Below are 16,648 nucleotides of genomic sequence, written 5' to 3' on the forward strand. Positions count from 1 at the left end.
TCCAGGTACTGGCCAGGCTCACACCTGCTGAGCTTCAGTTGGCTGCCAGCTATAGGTTGCAGGGTGATGTATGTAGCTGCTGCTGTGAGATTATGACTGCTGTAGCACTACAGTCACTTTGTTGGCGAGCGTTAACTCACCTCATTAGTGAGAGCAGACTGGGCACAGGATGAGGTGTTTTTTCCTGTTCCTGTTGAAAGAATTGGTGAATATCTAGACAGGAAAACAGAAAAGAACCAATATGCTCCACTTAACAAGCGAACACCTTTGTGCCATCACTGTGTGAAAACCTGGACTGTTCTATGCACTATTGGGTTTTCATGTCCATCCAGTTACATTTGGGGGGTGGGGGGGGGGGGGACAGTTGTTTATGGTCACACACCATTCACAGCTTCTAGATAAGGTGTGGAAACAATACAAAAATCTTAAAATATGTAGTTAAAGGAACAGGTTTTAAACCAATGTTGGTCATGTTAAATTTTTGTACAATTGTACAATGTACTCTACTTAATTTTGAAAGACTAATGAAATGAACACAGCTGGAATGTGAAGGAAAGTTGTCTGCAAACATAAGAGCAGCTGAAAAATTGCACGAATGATTCCCAGTGCACCACTGGAATCTAATTTTGTCATTTTAGTTAGCCTGTAGGCTACAGATTTAAAACAAAATAGATTTGATTGGTAAATGACATGGATTCACTGTAGTACAATCTGTAAATTGACTGTTCCATGTACAGTTTACCTTGACATTCTGTGATCATGATTTTGATCATTGTGAATTCAAGATCACTAAATGATAAACTTGTTTTTTCCCCATCACCCAAATTAAGCAGTATTAATCGTCCCAAAAGCACAGAACTCATGGAGACTTTCAGTACGTTGATAATGCTAATATACATTGCATCTGCTAATTGTGTCTAAGACTTTTGCACAACAGTACGTTTCGCAACAACTATTACAATCAATCGACAATGTTGGGCATTTAACCAGTAGGACCAGAAAAAGAAAAGCAAGCAGAGCCTGTGTGTTATCAGAACTGGATTTTTTTATTTATAGTCTTTAATATTTTTGTATTCTTTACAGTTGCAACTCTCCATTTTTTTGGTTTAATATACCGAGGTTTAATACAGATTGTATGACATAGCTATAAAATGTAAACTTTCAGTGTTTTGTTATTAGTTACAAACCAATAATACCTGAAAATCTGTAAAAACCGCTGAACGACAATGTACTGTACATTAGTAAAGAAGGCAAGGCTAAAGAAACAATATAAAATGAAAACACACACACACCCACCCTTTTTGTGGCTGTACAATGCTTGCACAAAAGGTGGTGTTCATCCTGCTAGTTTTCAAAGCCCTTTTCCCCACTTTGGAATTTGACTTTTCCCCAAACATTGAGGTAAAAAATGTATTACTCAAGCAAGGAAATGTCAAACACCCATAAAAAAGCAGACCATGTACATTTAACATACACATTAAAAAACAACCTGCGACAGTGTAGAGAGCTCTTTCTAAAATGTCTTACAAAGGCCTTTTTTTATGAGGGCTCAATGCCTTTCAGCATTAAACCTACAGCATCTAGGGTCTTCCTACCGAATTGAGTTAACAGCCAGAGCCTGAACTCTCATGTGTGTACAAGATGAATTCGAAGAAGAAACATTTAGAATTCAAGTGGGATGGTACACATAGGCAAGGCTTTCTAAAATGGGTGAATGCTGAAACCCAGGGTTTTTTTTTTAATGCTTAAAATGTTAACCATACACATGGTCCTAAACAGAAGTTAAGTACCTTTCTCAAGATCATTTCTTACTTGTTGCACATACTGTGATGTGTACCATGAGTAATATTCAGGTACTGGGTCCATGTAAGGTTCCATTTGCCACAAAAATCAGTTATAAGAAGTGACTTGCAGATAAGCAAGGATTGACACACTAAGGTGCAGAGCCCCCCTTCTCCATACTTAATACAGACTGGGAGTGTGAACTAGACATTGGGCAATTTCTACCACACAGTCCCTTACAATTGGACTTTGGTTTCATGTCTCTCCTGAAGGACAAAGCACAAGGAAGTCTAGCTGCTGACCAGTTATCTCTCCTGAAGGACAGAGTACAAGCAGGTCCAGTTGCTGAGCTCTACTTCCAAACCAGCGTATACGTCAGAACACTATTCCACCCGCACTGCGCCGATACCAGATCCATTACTTCATTCCAATAGACCTTAAAAAGAACTGCCTGCAAAGAACTGCCACAACAGTGAACATGAGATGCTCTACATGGGGTAACAATGGTGACGGAGCTCTGTCACATTGCTCAACATCCCCAATTTCCTCCCATCCAGCTTTGGAGGGGTGTTTTGGAAAACGTCTTTGGTGGCATGATGGGTTTGGCTTGGCAAAAATGGTGGATCACAGAACATGCATTCCAGAAAGAACACGACAGGCATAGCCTACTTTCGCTTAAGACTAAAGAATAAGGAAAAGAGCTGTGAAAAGCATCCCTAACACCAGCCTCAAGAGAAATGGCCACCCTTCAAACAAGAACCAAATCCTAGCCTTTGCCCAATTCTGAATGAACTGGAAGAACTGGAGGTAGAAGTGTCTTTTTCCTGAGAAATAGAAAACTCACTTGAATGCTGCATTTCTATTATATATATATAGCACAAGAGTTGAAATATTAAATCATGCCGTTTATACCCTCAAATAATTTTTACAAAGTTTATTTGCTCTAAAAAATTAATGGGTTAACGAAGAATGGTACAAAAAAAGAACGATAAAAAGAAAACATATCTTAAAACCACAAAAAAGGGTAGAATACATCATTTTATTTATGGGCGATTTAAACAGGAATTGTCACAGCATAAGGCATCTCAACTATAGAGGCTGATACATCGTTATCAATAAAACCAACATTAAAATTTTGGTTGTCCCTGCAATTTACAATCTACCTGAACTAGTTAGAAGTTTGCACAAACTTTCGTTAGTCTTTAGGTAAGGCTAAATAGAGAGGTTATTTTTCCCCCCCAGACTCAATCTCTCTGAAAAACCTATCCATCCCCAAAATAAAAAGCATGCTTACTTCTTCTACAAAAAAGGTATCCATGTCCCATATAAAGTAAATGACCAGCAGCAATTATTCCATTTTTTCCCCAATTATACTCAAACACATTGCGATTGCCAGTCAGCAAGAACCTTTCAGATGTGAACCTTTCAAAAGGGCTAACAGCCTGCACCAACGTCAAAATCTAATCTTTGAAGTTAGTCTTTTTACCATGGGAGACAGTCACAACTCCTCTTACCTGACAAAAGAATTAATCACGCCATTGAGCAAATTCTTTTTGCTGAACACAAACTTGTACTTTCTTTAATTACCTGAAATACAAACTAAGAGCTCTTTAGGTTTCCCTGTGCTCTCTCTGAAGGAAGGGGTTTAGCATGATTGCCTATAGACACAGAAATGTTTCTGTAATTTCATTTAAAAGCAACCACATTCAAATGCTTTATTGTTCACATCTATTTTGCTAGTACAGACTAAATTGAGCATTTTTGCTTGAATGGTTAGTAAGGGCAATTTCATCGCAGAGGATTAATAAAAAAATTAGCTTGTACCTCAATAGTCCACTGTGAATTAATTTGCATAAACTATTTTAAAAAACGGCACCACTGACCTTTCAAGTAGCAATCACTCACTATAACAGTTTGACTTTAACAGGTCCTCATATTGTAAGCCTGTTTAACAGCCTTCATGTTCCCCAGCTGTGTGGAAACTGGAGTGTGATGGGGCTGAAGGGGTCGTTACTGACCACAATGCGGGTTACAGTGTGGCATCCCCCTGCCATTTCATGTATCTGCAGTCGCACAATATCGGGAAGCCAAAACACTGAAGGGCTGTCCCTCAAACACTCAAGCTCTACTGGTCAGATAAGGTCAATTCAACTGGCCTCTGGAAAGAGTCCAGTGGACTTGGAGATCCGTCATGGTTAGTCTTGTGGCATCATTTTTAACCACTGCGTCTTAGTGTACGGTCTTGCATAAGAAATATCCAGCTTTTGGAGATAATGAAGAGTCAAGACAGGAAATGGAATTGCAGGTTGCTTACGGAGGAGAACAACTGGAAGCAGTGCAGTCTGGGAGATGTGTCCACTGAGAAGACGGCACCCAACAAAGACAATACAAGGCCTTTATAAAATCAAAAGCCTTACAATTTCCTTTAATACAGCTCTCTGCTGCTGCTTTTTTAAAGACAATATTCACAAGCCAATTTGCACTAATGTTGTGGATACAATGCTGAACCCGGTGAACTGGACAAAGGGATCTTTTCTCCAAACACACAGGCTGCAAATGGAAAGCGTTGCAGGAAACAGGGCTGAACTTTAAAAACCCAGAGCTGACTAACTGAATAGGAGTCACTTTAATGAAGGTTGAACGAGTGGGAGGCTATCAGTGCTAACCAGCAGCAAACTGAGTTGAAGCTCACTGCAGAATTCAGGTCACAGAAAACAACTTTCTAGACATGACCGACATACCAGCTGTTGTGAAGAATAAGCAAAAAGGGAGAGTTGGTAGGTATAGAGCTAGAAAACTCAGATCTTATGACTTTGCTTTATATTTGGAGGTCTGAAAGTGGAGAAGGAAAAAAAAAAGAAAACGGTCATTTTCAACGAGGTATTCGGTATTGTATCGTCTCTTGATGAAACGGAAAAAAAAACTTCCCTGAGAGCCTTAATAAAGCAAAGAACATCCTATTCCCACATCCCCACCCTGGTTACTTCATAGAAACAGCGAGCCATAATTGATGGGAAGAACTGTAACCTCCCAGGAGACCCAGGGGTGAGGAGGTCAACTGGAGAAGCAGTATTGAACGGAGAAAGGAGATCGATTGGCCAGTTAGACTTTACCCTCAGCCAGGCACATCACAACATAGATCTCAGTCTCATCTCTGGCATGCCTGCCTTCCAGGCATATCATTATGCTCATAATTGCAGGGGATGTTTTTAGCGTACTCCGAGCAAGTGACTTGTCATTAATGGGCCAAAGGGGCCAAGAGGTCAGAGGCTGCAAATTGTTGTCCCTAAAGAGCTGCAATGTGTCAACGTTTGGCTTTTTTTTTTTTAGCTTGCCTTCGCATTTCTGGGGCTGTAATTTCCTATAGTTTTTCACAGATGAGAGAATGCTACTAATCTGCAATTGTGGAACTGCCTACTTAAAATGAAAGATAGCACCCCCCCCACCCAAAGTGAAATACTGCCTTCTTTGAGGTCTGCTCTACCTCAGATGCAGTTAAATAGATCAAACCCAGCACTGCATGTTTATTGCTACCAATTTGCAACAAATGCATGTGACAGCTTTCAATAGCACTCTGGAAGAGGCATTCTATTTAGTATTACATTTAATGAAAAATGATGCTTGACCATTTTCTAGATGGGATGTGAAGGGTATTGCCACTCATTTTAATTGTCCGTCTTCCAAAGGGAAACATATTCTCAAGTTCAAGTTAGTTTGCACATGAGTTTTAAACCAAAATCTTAAAACTGCGGGCAGAGTAGGAAAATAAATATTTCAGCTTATATCACACTTACACAACTATCTAAAACCCATACTCACAAAACCACCCTCTTAAACATAACCTCCCCCCCAACACTACTTAAACTGATACCTACACATATACAAAGACATGACAGCATATATTGCAAAATACATACACAATCGTCCCAATACACACACAAATACAGCAAATTCAAATTTGTTGAAAACACACAAATCAACCCATAACAGATATTGCATTTCTGCAGTTTTAAAATGACATAACTTAAAACAAAAGCAAAGTATATATTTAACTCCACATCATGTTAGAAATTTAAATAGTAATTGGTACAAACTAACAAAATGAAACACCTGATGGCATGCCAAGATGTGCCATTTGACCAGTACAGATTGTCTACAATGACTGATAAAACTGCACTTGCATAGAATGGCTTTCAAGCTTCAAGGATGTCTCAATCTTTGTAAGTCAGCGGGCTAACCAACTGCATTCGCAGATTGCGAGTTTATACTACCGTGATCAGCATACAAAAACACACTAAAAAAAGCATTGAATTTAAGTATGGGGTGACTGAAAGCATACTAAATAATATGATGCAAGTTACTTCTGTTTTTTTTTTAACTACACATTGCCATCAAGGTTTACACAGTCCGTTAGCAGACACTGTGCTCAGAAGGTGGTGCCAGTGAGCAGGACAAAGAGTTCAGTTCTTTGAAAAACTTTGAAATCTCTCCTTCAGAACGGTGCAAAACCTTCTACCCACTAAAACATCTCCTGCCCAGTGGTGGGGTTTGATTACTCCATGTTCTACAAAAGGTTTGCAAGACTAAAAGCCAAGAGGGCGCAATTCCAAAAAGAGTGGTTATGTGGACTCGGGGAGAGGACAAATTCAAGGAAACCACATCAGTTGGGTTCCAACTGCAGGGCTACACGTCCCATCCTCAACAAATCAGAAGCTCGTCAAGAAATACTGCTCGATTTATAAGCCCAATTTTTTCACCCAAAGATCTGGCCTAAAAACCAAACCTCCATCTCATTGCCACTCACAAATTACAAACCCGGGATCTGATGATCGGTGGATATTGCGGAGAAGCAAGCAGCCCCTCATGTTACCTCAGATACTGCATTCAGAATTTGGGTCGGGCAGCTGGCTAGTTGAAATTTTGGTTTAATCCACACCTAGATCCAAAAGACCCGTCTGTCAGAATAAACGATGCACATCTGGATTAAGGAAATCCCACTGGGAAACAGGAGGCATTTTTGGCTTGATTTCATGTAACAGGTGAAAGGAGAAGAACAGGATGATGTAACCAATTCAGAACTTCTGCCTTCCAGTCCAGTGTAACCTGTGCAGAAGGAACAGAAGAATCTTGGAGGGGAGAGTAAACCTCGTGTTTTTATTCAGTCAGAATCTATTACTGCTGCAAACATCCCTGTACCTCACCAGTCCCTTTGACCAAGACTGATCAAATAAATGCCGCTAAATCTTCAGTTCCGACATTACCCTCAATCCATGCAGACATCAGTGTTGAATACTGCAGTACTCAGCCAGACATTTATGGTTTGGTAATTGTGTGACAGAGGGCTAATGTATGGCTGCTCTGAGGAACAGCCAGCCTACACTCTCACACTGATAGTCCCACAGGCTGAGCTTTGTGCCGTGTTAATCCAGTATTTGGAGTGGAGAGGAAATCCTCAAAAAGTCAAAGCTCATAGGCAAGGTATAGGAATGTGTCATCTTTCTATACCGAGAGGCATTAAAAACTCCAAACGACATCGAACCAGCAGCATTGGTTGTGCTGTATTGCCTCTCAATATAAGTGCTTAGAACACACACTCGTGGTATATATAGTTATGGAAGAGAACAATGTATAGGATACCATACCAAGCCATATAGAAATAACTTAATGGCCAACATTTTATCTTACCAGTGTATGTAGGACTTCCATGAAGCCAGAGCTCAATGACATGTGAGGGAGAGGCTACCGACAGATGAAAACGGAAATGATGCTCTGTTGTCTGCACTGTAAAACCCAGCTAGATTTCAATCCCCTTGACAATGTGCCTGTATTAAGAAAAGGCTAAGGGACAGTGTACAGTGACAAAGACTGCTCTCCAATACCACGTATTGCAAAACTAGGGCTGCACAAGACGACTCCACGTTACAATCAAATTCAGGCAATATTTTGCATATGCTATACAAATCAAGTAATAGCAGCAAGGTCAGAATTAACATAGCTGATTAAAAACAAATGCACACAAATCTAGATGCGGCCATTGCTCTCTATAGCCCCATTCTGCTCCTGCTAGCTCTTGTAGAGCGCAAAATCAGCTCAGCCATACCTCACTTTAATATTTAAACATTCCTCTAAAGCTCCCGAATTATACTGAGCCTTATAAACTTTTCTCAAGAGCCAGCATCAGGGACATGAGTTTCAAAGTCCCGTCAATCTGGTATTATGATAGTCATTCATCTACTGTGCTAATATAAATGATCAATAACCTGCTTTCATCTCCTGGGAGGGTCACAACTTCTCACTGGATAAGTAAACAGAGAGACGGAAATGCAAACATTTGGTGGAGCTTCTAAAGGGAGCTACTGCAGCAGCTGGGCCCTTGTACTTGCCCACCGCTGCATAGCTGAGATTCTGCTTGGTGCGTAGTGTTGTGGGTTAGTAGTGGTGAATAAGAATGAGGTATTTCTGAAGGGCTCGCCAGCTAGGCTGGTGAACTAAATTGCAATGTACTTCTACAGGATGGATCTCGATTTTACGGCCTGTAAAATACAAGCAGCTACAAGAAGACGGAAAGACCTCCCCCTTGGGGAAAAAGCCTTTCGACATTTTCCAAGCCCAAAGAAAAAATATCTGGCAACACAAAAACAGCAGGAGAACCTGACCTCCTGCCTCAAATGATCATGTTGCATTTCAGACTAGAATCTGCTCCCCTGCCCAGAACGCCAAAAATACTGCTGGCTTTAGTGGCAATTGGCATCCCTGGAAGGAATCGGTCTTCTCTAGTACTGCCTCTGTGCTGTACCAGGAAGTGAGCCTTGAGCTTCCCACTGCTGCCAATGCTAACAGATACTCTACAGCTGAGGGAGCAGAGTGCATTCTTGAGTCTGACCTGGTTATTGTCGCTCGCGAAAGCAGACTGCTAGATGTCGCAATTAACAGCACCGAGGTGAGTGGGTGAGTGGGAGGCTCCCCCCCCCCCCACAAAGGACATCACAGAAATGTAAAAAGTATGTTTTCATCCTGGCTTACATGCTATGGTACTGCCAAGCTGACATGGGTCACACACACACTTTCTTTACACACTGCAACAGGACAGAAGCCATGTGATTTCAATGACCATCTCTAGGGTCAATGGAGGCAGCATCCACTCCACTCAGCAACCTGTCTGTGCCCATTTAACTCCAGTGCCTTGATGATTGGAGTGTTTGCTGGCCCAACAGAAACCACCCCCATCCCAGACAGAAGCCTTGTGGAATTCCCTTTACCATTAATGAGTGGGAAAGCTTGATTTAGAAAGATGATCTTCAAGGATCTAAGGCCCATCCCTCATTTTCAGGGAAGGCCATTACTACCAAAGTTACCAAAAGGCCCCACATTTGCAGTTCAGTTTGCTCAGAAACAGGGACCAAGGAAAAGCTGAACACAGCAGAGCGTGGGACAAAGACGAGGCCTTTGGATGCAATTGCTGGGCTAGAGTAAGGAAAATAATTGTTGCCGTGAATACGATTCAGAACCTGAGATGAAGGGGCCTAAATAAGCACCCCTATCCCCCCACCCCCAAAAAAATAAACTCTCTGGAAAAAAAATGACGAGGAAACGGAGAGGTTCTCTTTGAGTCTGTACAAGAGTTAGGCCCACAGGCCTAACTCCTCTACTGACCACCTGTGTTGTAACAATATCATCTGATGAAACGTGAAAGTGTATCACATGAGGGAAAACAAAGGTCTAAACTTTGAGGTCACATTGGTGCTTTTTACTTTGCCCTGAAGAAATAAAATATACTTTAAAGCTTCTTTTAACTTTCTAGAATAAAATAGAAGATATTTACAATTTTCTTTCTTTAAAACCCTATATATTTTTTTCAATGTATATGGTTAATAACAATAATAAGATAAAAAAATTAAATTCACTTTTCCCCTTGAATTTATGAGAAGCTTCATTGTCAGTAAAATTGTGTAAACAGTGCATTTTACCTTCCTTTCATTTTCTTTTTGTTCTCAGGAAATCTGTACATTTCTGGAGAGGAAATAAATTATTCACAGGCTGTGCATTTACATCTATAACATACTGGCTCCTTTTGTTATATTTTCGGCTGTCTTGGCTGCTGAAAAAAGATTTTAAAAGAAACGACAACAAATCGGAAAGTAAAAATTAAAAAACCCTACAGCGGGCTAGAGAACCTGAGATAGTGTACTTCAAGTGGTCTGGTTTTTTTATTCCCCCCACTCTTTTTCGTCTTTTTCCTTTCTTTTTGGCGTTGGCTACTCTAAGAAATGAGGTTTCTTTCCGGTTTGGCTTTGGTTAGCTTCATGTAAGGGGAGGCCCGTGGTTGCTAAGGCGAAGGGTTGCCGGAGGAGGATGAGGTAGGTGTCTTTGGGACTGGCTGGGCCCCACTGCGCCCACTTGGGGTTTTGCTGTTACTAGAGCCCAGTGATCCTGACGGGCCCGACCCTGCTGCCTGTGCAAAAAGCACACCTGAAAGAAAACAAACAAACAAGAAACATGAACATGAATGGAGAAGCCCGAGCAGTGAGCTGTGTGAGTGTGTATTGGCCGCAAAGGAACCCGTGAAGGTGAATTCTGCACTTAAAAGGAGAAAGAAAAAACGTTTCGGAAGGCTTCACACCTGAAGACGACCAAAATGTTTTGCGCTTCGTTTTAGTTTCTTTTTTCTACTTTTCAGAGCGCAAGAAATGTTACATAAACGAACCTAAATCCATGTGCGTTTGTTAATCTGATCAATGGCGTTAACTACCACTACAGGACAAAACAAGCCCCGGTAACATTTATTCTGGCTAAAATGTCTGTAGCTGAACCAACGGCACTCCGTAGTATTCATGTCATTCACTCTTGGAGTACATCTAACTTGTTGAGGAAAGGGGAGAACTGGGGGCCACACCCACAGCTTAAATCCTGACTACTGTGGCCTCAAAAGATTTGGTTCATTTTCACCACTGCTAATCTCCAGATGTAATTTAACTTCATGATAGGCTGATCTAGAAACTCCAAAGTGCAGGTTTAAAAAGACAAAGAAGGAAGGTAAACGGATCAAACCCTTCTTACCCGTGTAGACAACACCATTGAGCTCCACAGACATGCTGATGCTGTTGAGGCCGTTGGTTGTGAGATTCAGTGCGGAGTCCTGTCTGCCCTCTACAAAGAGTCATGGAAATCACTACATCAGCATGGCAAAATGACCCCACAGACCTCCTGCCCTCCCAAGGGACCCAGGAGTTTATTTGTGTCGTATCTTCTCCACATAATCATACAGCGATATTTGATCCCCTCATTAAAAAAATAACTTCTGAAATCTAAAGAGCAAAACCCTATCACAGAAGAGAAAGACTTCAATATAATTTCGATTGTGGGGTTCCAGACCTTAAAAGGTTGTAAACCAAGTGCATTTCTACCATTTTAAAAAAAGTAAGCAAGAAAACAATCTGACTTTTATTCACAGTAAGGGAGGATTCCTTTATTTTCTGTTCTTTTGCATTCATATCATACTGGATTACACAACACTGTAGACCATTCTTCATTTATAAAGATCACTCAAGGCCTTTACATTTGCTTTCACTCAGGTGACCCTGCAGCTCAGTTGATTGTGTTTATTTTAGGACTTTCGCCACACACGACCTCAGTAAACTGAGCCGTCGACTCATTCACCCAGCTGTCCACCCACACCGGTGAGAGCCTCTCATCTCATTCCCCCCCGCCTGCTCACCAACTATCGCAGACAGCGCTCACAGATCTGCCCTGTGACTGGACAGTTGTGGGTTTGAGGCAAAAACAGAGCTGCTTTGCTCTTGAGCAAGGAGCTACAGCCAAATTGCTCCGGGTTTGAGTGAAAGCCACTATCGACAACAGCGTTAGCCAAATAAGTCATTAGAACCCATGAAACTCACAAACCGATGCCAAGGACAAAGGTAACTAAGGGTGTGCCCTCAGTACCCCGAGGAGGCAGTGGATGGTTCAGGGTTCAAGGTGCAAGACAGGGTCCAGAGTCCCTGACTCTGAAGAGGGGCAATTTAAAACAAAATCAAGCATGGCTCTGGGGAGGTGGGAGGAAAGAGGAGCACCCTGAAAGCACCTGTGCAAACCTCGGGAGAACATGCAAACTCCACACGGACAGGACTCCGCGCTCTGACCTTGGTGGTTGATGCGGATGCTCATGGGCACCTGCCCCGTCATGGCCAGCAGGTTCTGCTGCAGCGCCCTGTGCATCAGCCTCTGCTGCTCCTCCGAGGGCACTGCCATCTTCTTCTCCGGCGGCTCGCCCAACTCCAGCTTGTCGCGCAGCTGCTCCAGCGCCGCCACCTGGGCCGCCATGGCCGCCTGGGCCGCCGCCGCCTGCACCGCCGCAGCCTGCGCCGCCACCACCGAGTGCCCGGCGAGGGCCACGGGCATCCTGCCTGGCACCGCCAGGGGGATGCCGCCTTCCTCTTCTGGGCAGCGCACAGGAGGAGGAGGAGGAGGACAGAGGAAAGTGCAAATCAGAAATTCTGATTCCAGCAGCAGGTTAAACGATGCACTAGTAACAAAGCAAGAAATCGATCCACAGATCATTCAACCCTCACCCCCTCCCGGCTGGGGGGCTCACCTTTCTTGATCTTTTGGATGGGCGTGAGTGGAGCCCCGTTGGTGGTCATGGCGATGCCCAGGTTGGGCACCGACAGCTTGGGAGAAGACAGCATGGTGGGCGTCCCGTTGGGCGAGTAGGTGAAGAGCGTGCCCCCGAAGCCCTGCCGCCGGCCCTCCCGCCTGTTGCTGTCGATGGCGGCCTGGAGCTCGTTGGGGTTGCTCAGGCCCCTCTTGTCACATTCGTAAGGGTACAGGTACTTCATGTATCTGTCGGGCAACAAGAGCAGAGATCTGGGCTCCCAGCCTTTTGCAAAGAGCTGGTTTTGGAGAGCAATGGTCTGTGAAAACTGGCCAATTCAATAAAAAGAAGGAGTGCCGATGCTGGCAGGAGCAGAGCACAAGAGATGGGACTGGGAGGATGAGCCTGTTGGGTACTCACTGTGTCCTGAGAGTGAAGGCCGCGCTGGTTATTGAGGTAGGGAGGTTGAGTCCCTTGGTGATCTCTCTCCACAGCTTCTTGTTGATGACCTCAACAAGCCCCCCCTTCTCCGTCACCAGCTGGTACAGCATGTATAGGTCCAGCACCTGCTTGGCCATGATGGGGATCCGATTGACCGGAGTTCCTAGAGGGGCACATGGCTGCTGTCACACTCGGGGAATGCACACACAGGAGAATCCCAGCTAGGGCTGGATTTGCAGAAGGGAATTTGAACTTTGTCCATCAACTATACGGTAGGTCTGCAGCTTCAAGGGACAATAACCCAAGAGCAACATCATCCTTACTGACATCCTTTTTTCCGAGAATCTACAAGATCTAAGGCATCCACTGCAGCAAAAGTAAGGCTGAATCATAATACTGTATCCAATTTGCTGCAATTGTTGTCCCTTGTATTGTTTTAGATATCCTATTGTGTTTTTTTATTACTTACTTTTACATAATATTTTCCTAAAAAAGATATCATTTTTAAGATAGTGACATCTGCACTTATCACATCTTTGGATCGCGAAGCTTCAGGTGACAATTCAGTGGAAGTACAGGACACTGACATGCAGATGGGGGGGCTTGTGATTCAAGGCTTTTAGGCATTCGTATGTTTTAGCTCAACCGCTTGCATAACCAGCACCTAAGGCTGTGATCTGAAAGTCAGGAGACCAGCTTCACGTCGCTTTCAGCCATGGTCCCTAGAGGGCAGCAGCTACTCTGTTTTGCATTGTGAGATCAGTGTGGGCTAGAATGGCAAACAGCAGAGCTGTATACAAGAGAAAAAAAGACATTCACTGTATGAATTGTAAAGCAGAATTAAACTAAACTGCTCCAGTGCATGCTCACACCTCTTGCTGGTTTCACAAATTAAAGGCCTCTGTCAGGGTTCTAAAATGTTTTATGTAGATCTCTCCCAAGGAAAAAAAAAAAACAAATATTTGAAACGAATGAAATAAAAGTAAATTAATGTTCATGCAAACAAAGATTTGTCCCGTGATTGAGAGCTCAAATGAAATGGAAATGCCAAAGTCTCCAATATCTGAGGCTTGACTGGGAGATGTGAAAATCAAGTGAATTCCAGGCTGCTTCTCACCTATTCACCTCTTACTGAAAAGCTAGCACCTTTTAGTGAGGTAGCCATAGGCTGCTGAAACCAAAGGGTTAACAGCATCAGTTTTGATTTTGCTTGGTGCGGCATCTCTCTAGTTGTCAGCATCCACACCAGGCAGAAAGGCCAGCCCTGCCAGGGCTGTAACGATGATTTCCTCTTCTTCATTAACAATTTATACTACACAGAGTGACTGGGAGAAAAAAAAAGTCTCAAGGAGATAAAATGCAGTATGTAGTAACGAGTACTCTCAATAAAGTCCTCAGCTCTTCCAGGTCTTGCTCTTATAAACTGGAAGAGGGTGAACAGACCCTAAAGCCATCATTTTCCTGGACAGTGCAGATATGCCCAGCTGGCTGAAAGATGAGAGCTATGTTCATGTGTCAGATTCAGTATTACCAAGCATTGCTTCCCACATTTCAACAACACTATCCATTAGGCTGGGGTGTTAACAGCCCCAGGCCTCTCAGAAGGACAGCTTTGAAAGCAGATAAGCCTTGGGGCAAGCACCCAGGCTGCAGAGCAAAAACCTTAAGGCGCTCTGTCTTGCAATGAGTACATACCCCTCTTCTGCATGAAGCTGAACAGGTCATCCAGGAACTCTTTCCTCTTTGGGTCTCCATCCAGTTCGTACAGCTGCAGAACATGCAAAGACAAACTGCCTTCAGGTACCACACACAATCAGGGTGCCAAAGCGCTTTTCACAAGCCAGCAATTCATTTCGCCAATTGTCAGCAGCAGGGCTCGCTATCGCTTTGCGTATTTAACACAAGAGCTGCCAGGCGTCCACTTGGTGGACGCTGGATGGCATTTTATCTTTAATGAAAACACGTTTATCTCTAGTTCTCAGATGATATAGGAGACTCAGAAGGCTGTGTGTGCTGCTCACAGCACCAGTGTGATGTCAAATCTTCAGGGACAGCCAAGTATGGTGAGAACTGAGGGATAAAGGTGTAAATAATGTATGCAAAGGTTAATCCGCACAGAATTTCTGCCCCTTTTGCCAGAGCTCTCCCATGCATTGAATGTGTTCTGTCATGATTTCATCTGCAACATTCCTTCAGATTAGAAGACCTGTATTATCCCATACTTGGGGAAATTCATTACCCAAATTCTTAGCACACCTCCCTCAGCTCTGCCCCACCGACAGCACGATTCCACTCCTCTTCTGCACCTTCGTTTCCACTCCTCACTGGACCACAGCCCTTTGAAAGGGACACCCTGACCCCGAACACTGTGGTGTCACTAAAAGACGAAAGCTGACGCATAGCTGCTTCGTTTTAAACCACTCTCACAATGGGGGTAATTAACGGATTGCATTACAGCGCTGTCTTGTTAAAACCTCACTTACGGGCCTGTGCCTTGCTAGGCCGCTGCCAGTGCGAGATCCCTAGCTGCATTCAAAACCCGGGGATGATACACTATCAGTATGAGGAATCTGTTTAGATAAGAGTCTCAGGCAGACCCCATTCCCTTATGTGCTACAAAGACTCCGCAGCCCTTGTTAGTGGTTAGCGACCCCATAATCAGCGGGAGAAGGGGACGAGGGGGCTGCAGTACAGAGCTGGAGGCAAGCGGAGTCTTAATTACAGGATGCATGCATTTCTTAGGAGTGCCACGCCATAAATCTTTTAAATGGCTCCTTTCAGTCTCCCTCTTGCACAAGTTTCTAATGCACCCAGCCTTCCCTCCCCCCACAGGATCATCTCTTTCGCTCTCTGTACACTGCACCAGCACCCACCCAGCCACCCCCCTCCTATCTCTCCCCACGCCCCACCCCAGACACGGCTTTTTGACTTCTGTACTTAATTACCAGAGGCTGTATTGCTGGATGCCATTGAAAAGGCAAGGCGCAGGAAAGAGACCGACACCATGAACAATTCCAAAACGCTTCAAGATATGATCAGAATCTTCTCATCGGCATTCCTAAGTGAGCCCCCCCATGAGCTTGGATCGAGCCAGTTCACTCGAATATCCCGTTCTGCATGATTCTTCTCATTGATTAGATTGTTGATTCTTGTGATAACTTTCGCAGACTTCACTCCGCACAAAGTTCTGTTGGAGGAAGGACAGGTTGGAGATTAAGGCTTATACTAAACTTAATTTAAGGTTAGAGTCTGGTTGGTCTGAAGATGTGAGTACACAAATGGTGGACACCTCTGAAATTTTTAAGTACGTGAAGCAAGAATAATTAAAACCAAAAAGGAAGTGGCTGTATAAGCTGACCACCAAGTTTTAAATCAAATCCCTTCTCCATACAGTTCGTGTCCCAAGGTAGGAAAGTGACTCTCCCACTCCCCTAACTCATCCCTAATCACCGAAGCCTGTGCGACATGGATACGAGCCCCCACTTTGTTTCCTGGGGCCTCAAGGTTGCAGTACAGAAGCAAAAATGCTCAAGTCGTACAGATCAAACTCGTACACTACCAGGTTTTCAGGTCACGACATTCAAAAACGAAACATACGCAGAAAATGCCAGGAGTCGAGCTGGGTCCAGCAGGAGTACGATAATGACCACAAACATCCCTCAACAGGAATTATTTGGGACTGCACTAAGATGCCACTCTTTGGCACAACCTCAAATGACAAAGACATTTTTAAAAAACTGTAGGCAGGAGTTTAACTGGCTTTTTTTTTTTTGCTTTAGGTGTCCACAAAGCCAAGAGCCTGTGAGTAAAAGGCAGGTCCTGGACTATTAGCAA

The 16,648-nt window shown here is 43.6% G+C and overlaps 1 protein-coding gene across 6 annotated transcripts in view; it reads right to left on the minus strand.

Moving 5' to 3' along the window:
• Positions 1-1,025: 1,025 nt before the first annotated feature.
• arid3a (AT-rich interactive domain 3A) overlaps positions 1,026-16,648 on the minus strand; it is a 62,720-nt gene continuing 47,097 nt past the window's right edge. For all 6 annotated transcript variants that reach the window (XM_069186170.1, XM_069186171.1, XM_069186168.1 and 3 more), the window contains exons 4-9: positions 14,510-14,582; positions 12,794-12,977; positions 12,374-12,621; positions 11,922-12,218; positions 10,840-10,929; positions 1,026-10,251 (exon numbers count right to left, since the gene is read on the minus strand). In XM_069186170.1, the coding sequence (XP_069042271.1) occupies positions 10,109-10,251; positions 10,840-10,929; positions 11,922-12,218; positions 12,374-12,621; positions 12,794-12,977; positions 14,510-14,582 (1,035 nt within the window). In that variant the 3' untranslated portion in view covers positions 1,026-10,108. The remainder of the gene's footprint in view (positions 10,252-10,839; positions 10,930-11,921; positions 12,219-12,373; positions 12,622-12,793; positions 12,978-14,509; positions 14,583-16,648) is intronic.

This window comes from Lepisosteus oculatus, chromosome 29 (genome assembly GCF_040954835.1).
Source record: "Lepisosteus oculatus isolate fLepOcu1 chromosome 29, fLepOcu1.hap2, whole genome shotgun sequence".
Lineage (NCBI taxonomy): Eukaryota > Metazoa > Chordata > Actinopteri > Semionotiformes > Lepisosteidae > Lepisosteus > Lepisosteus oculatus.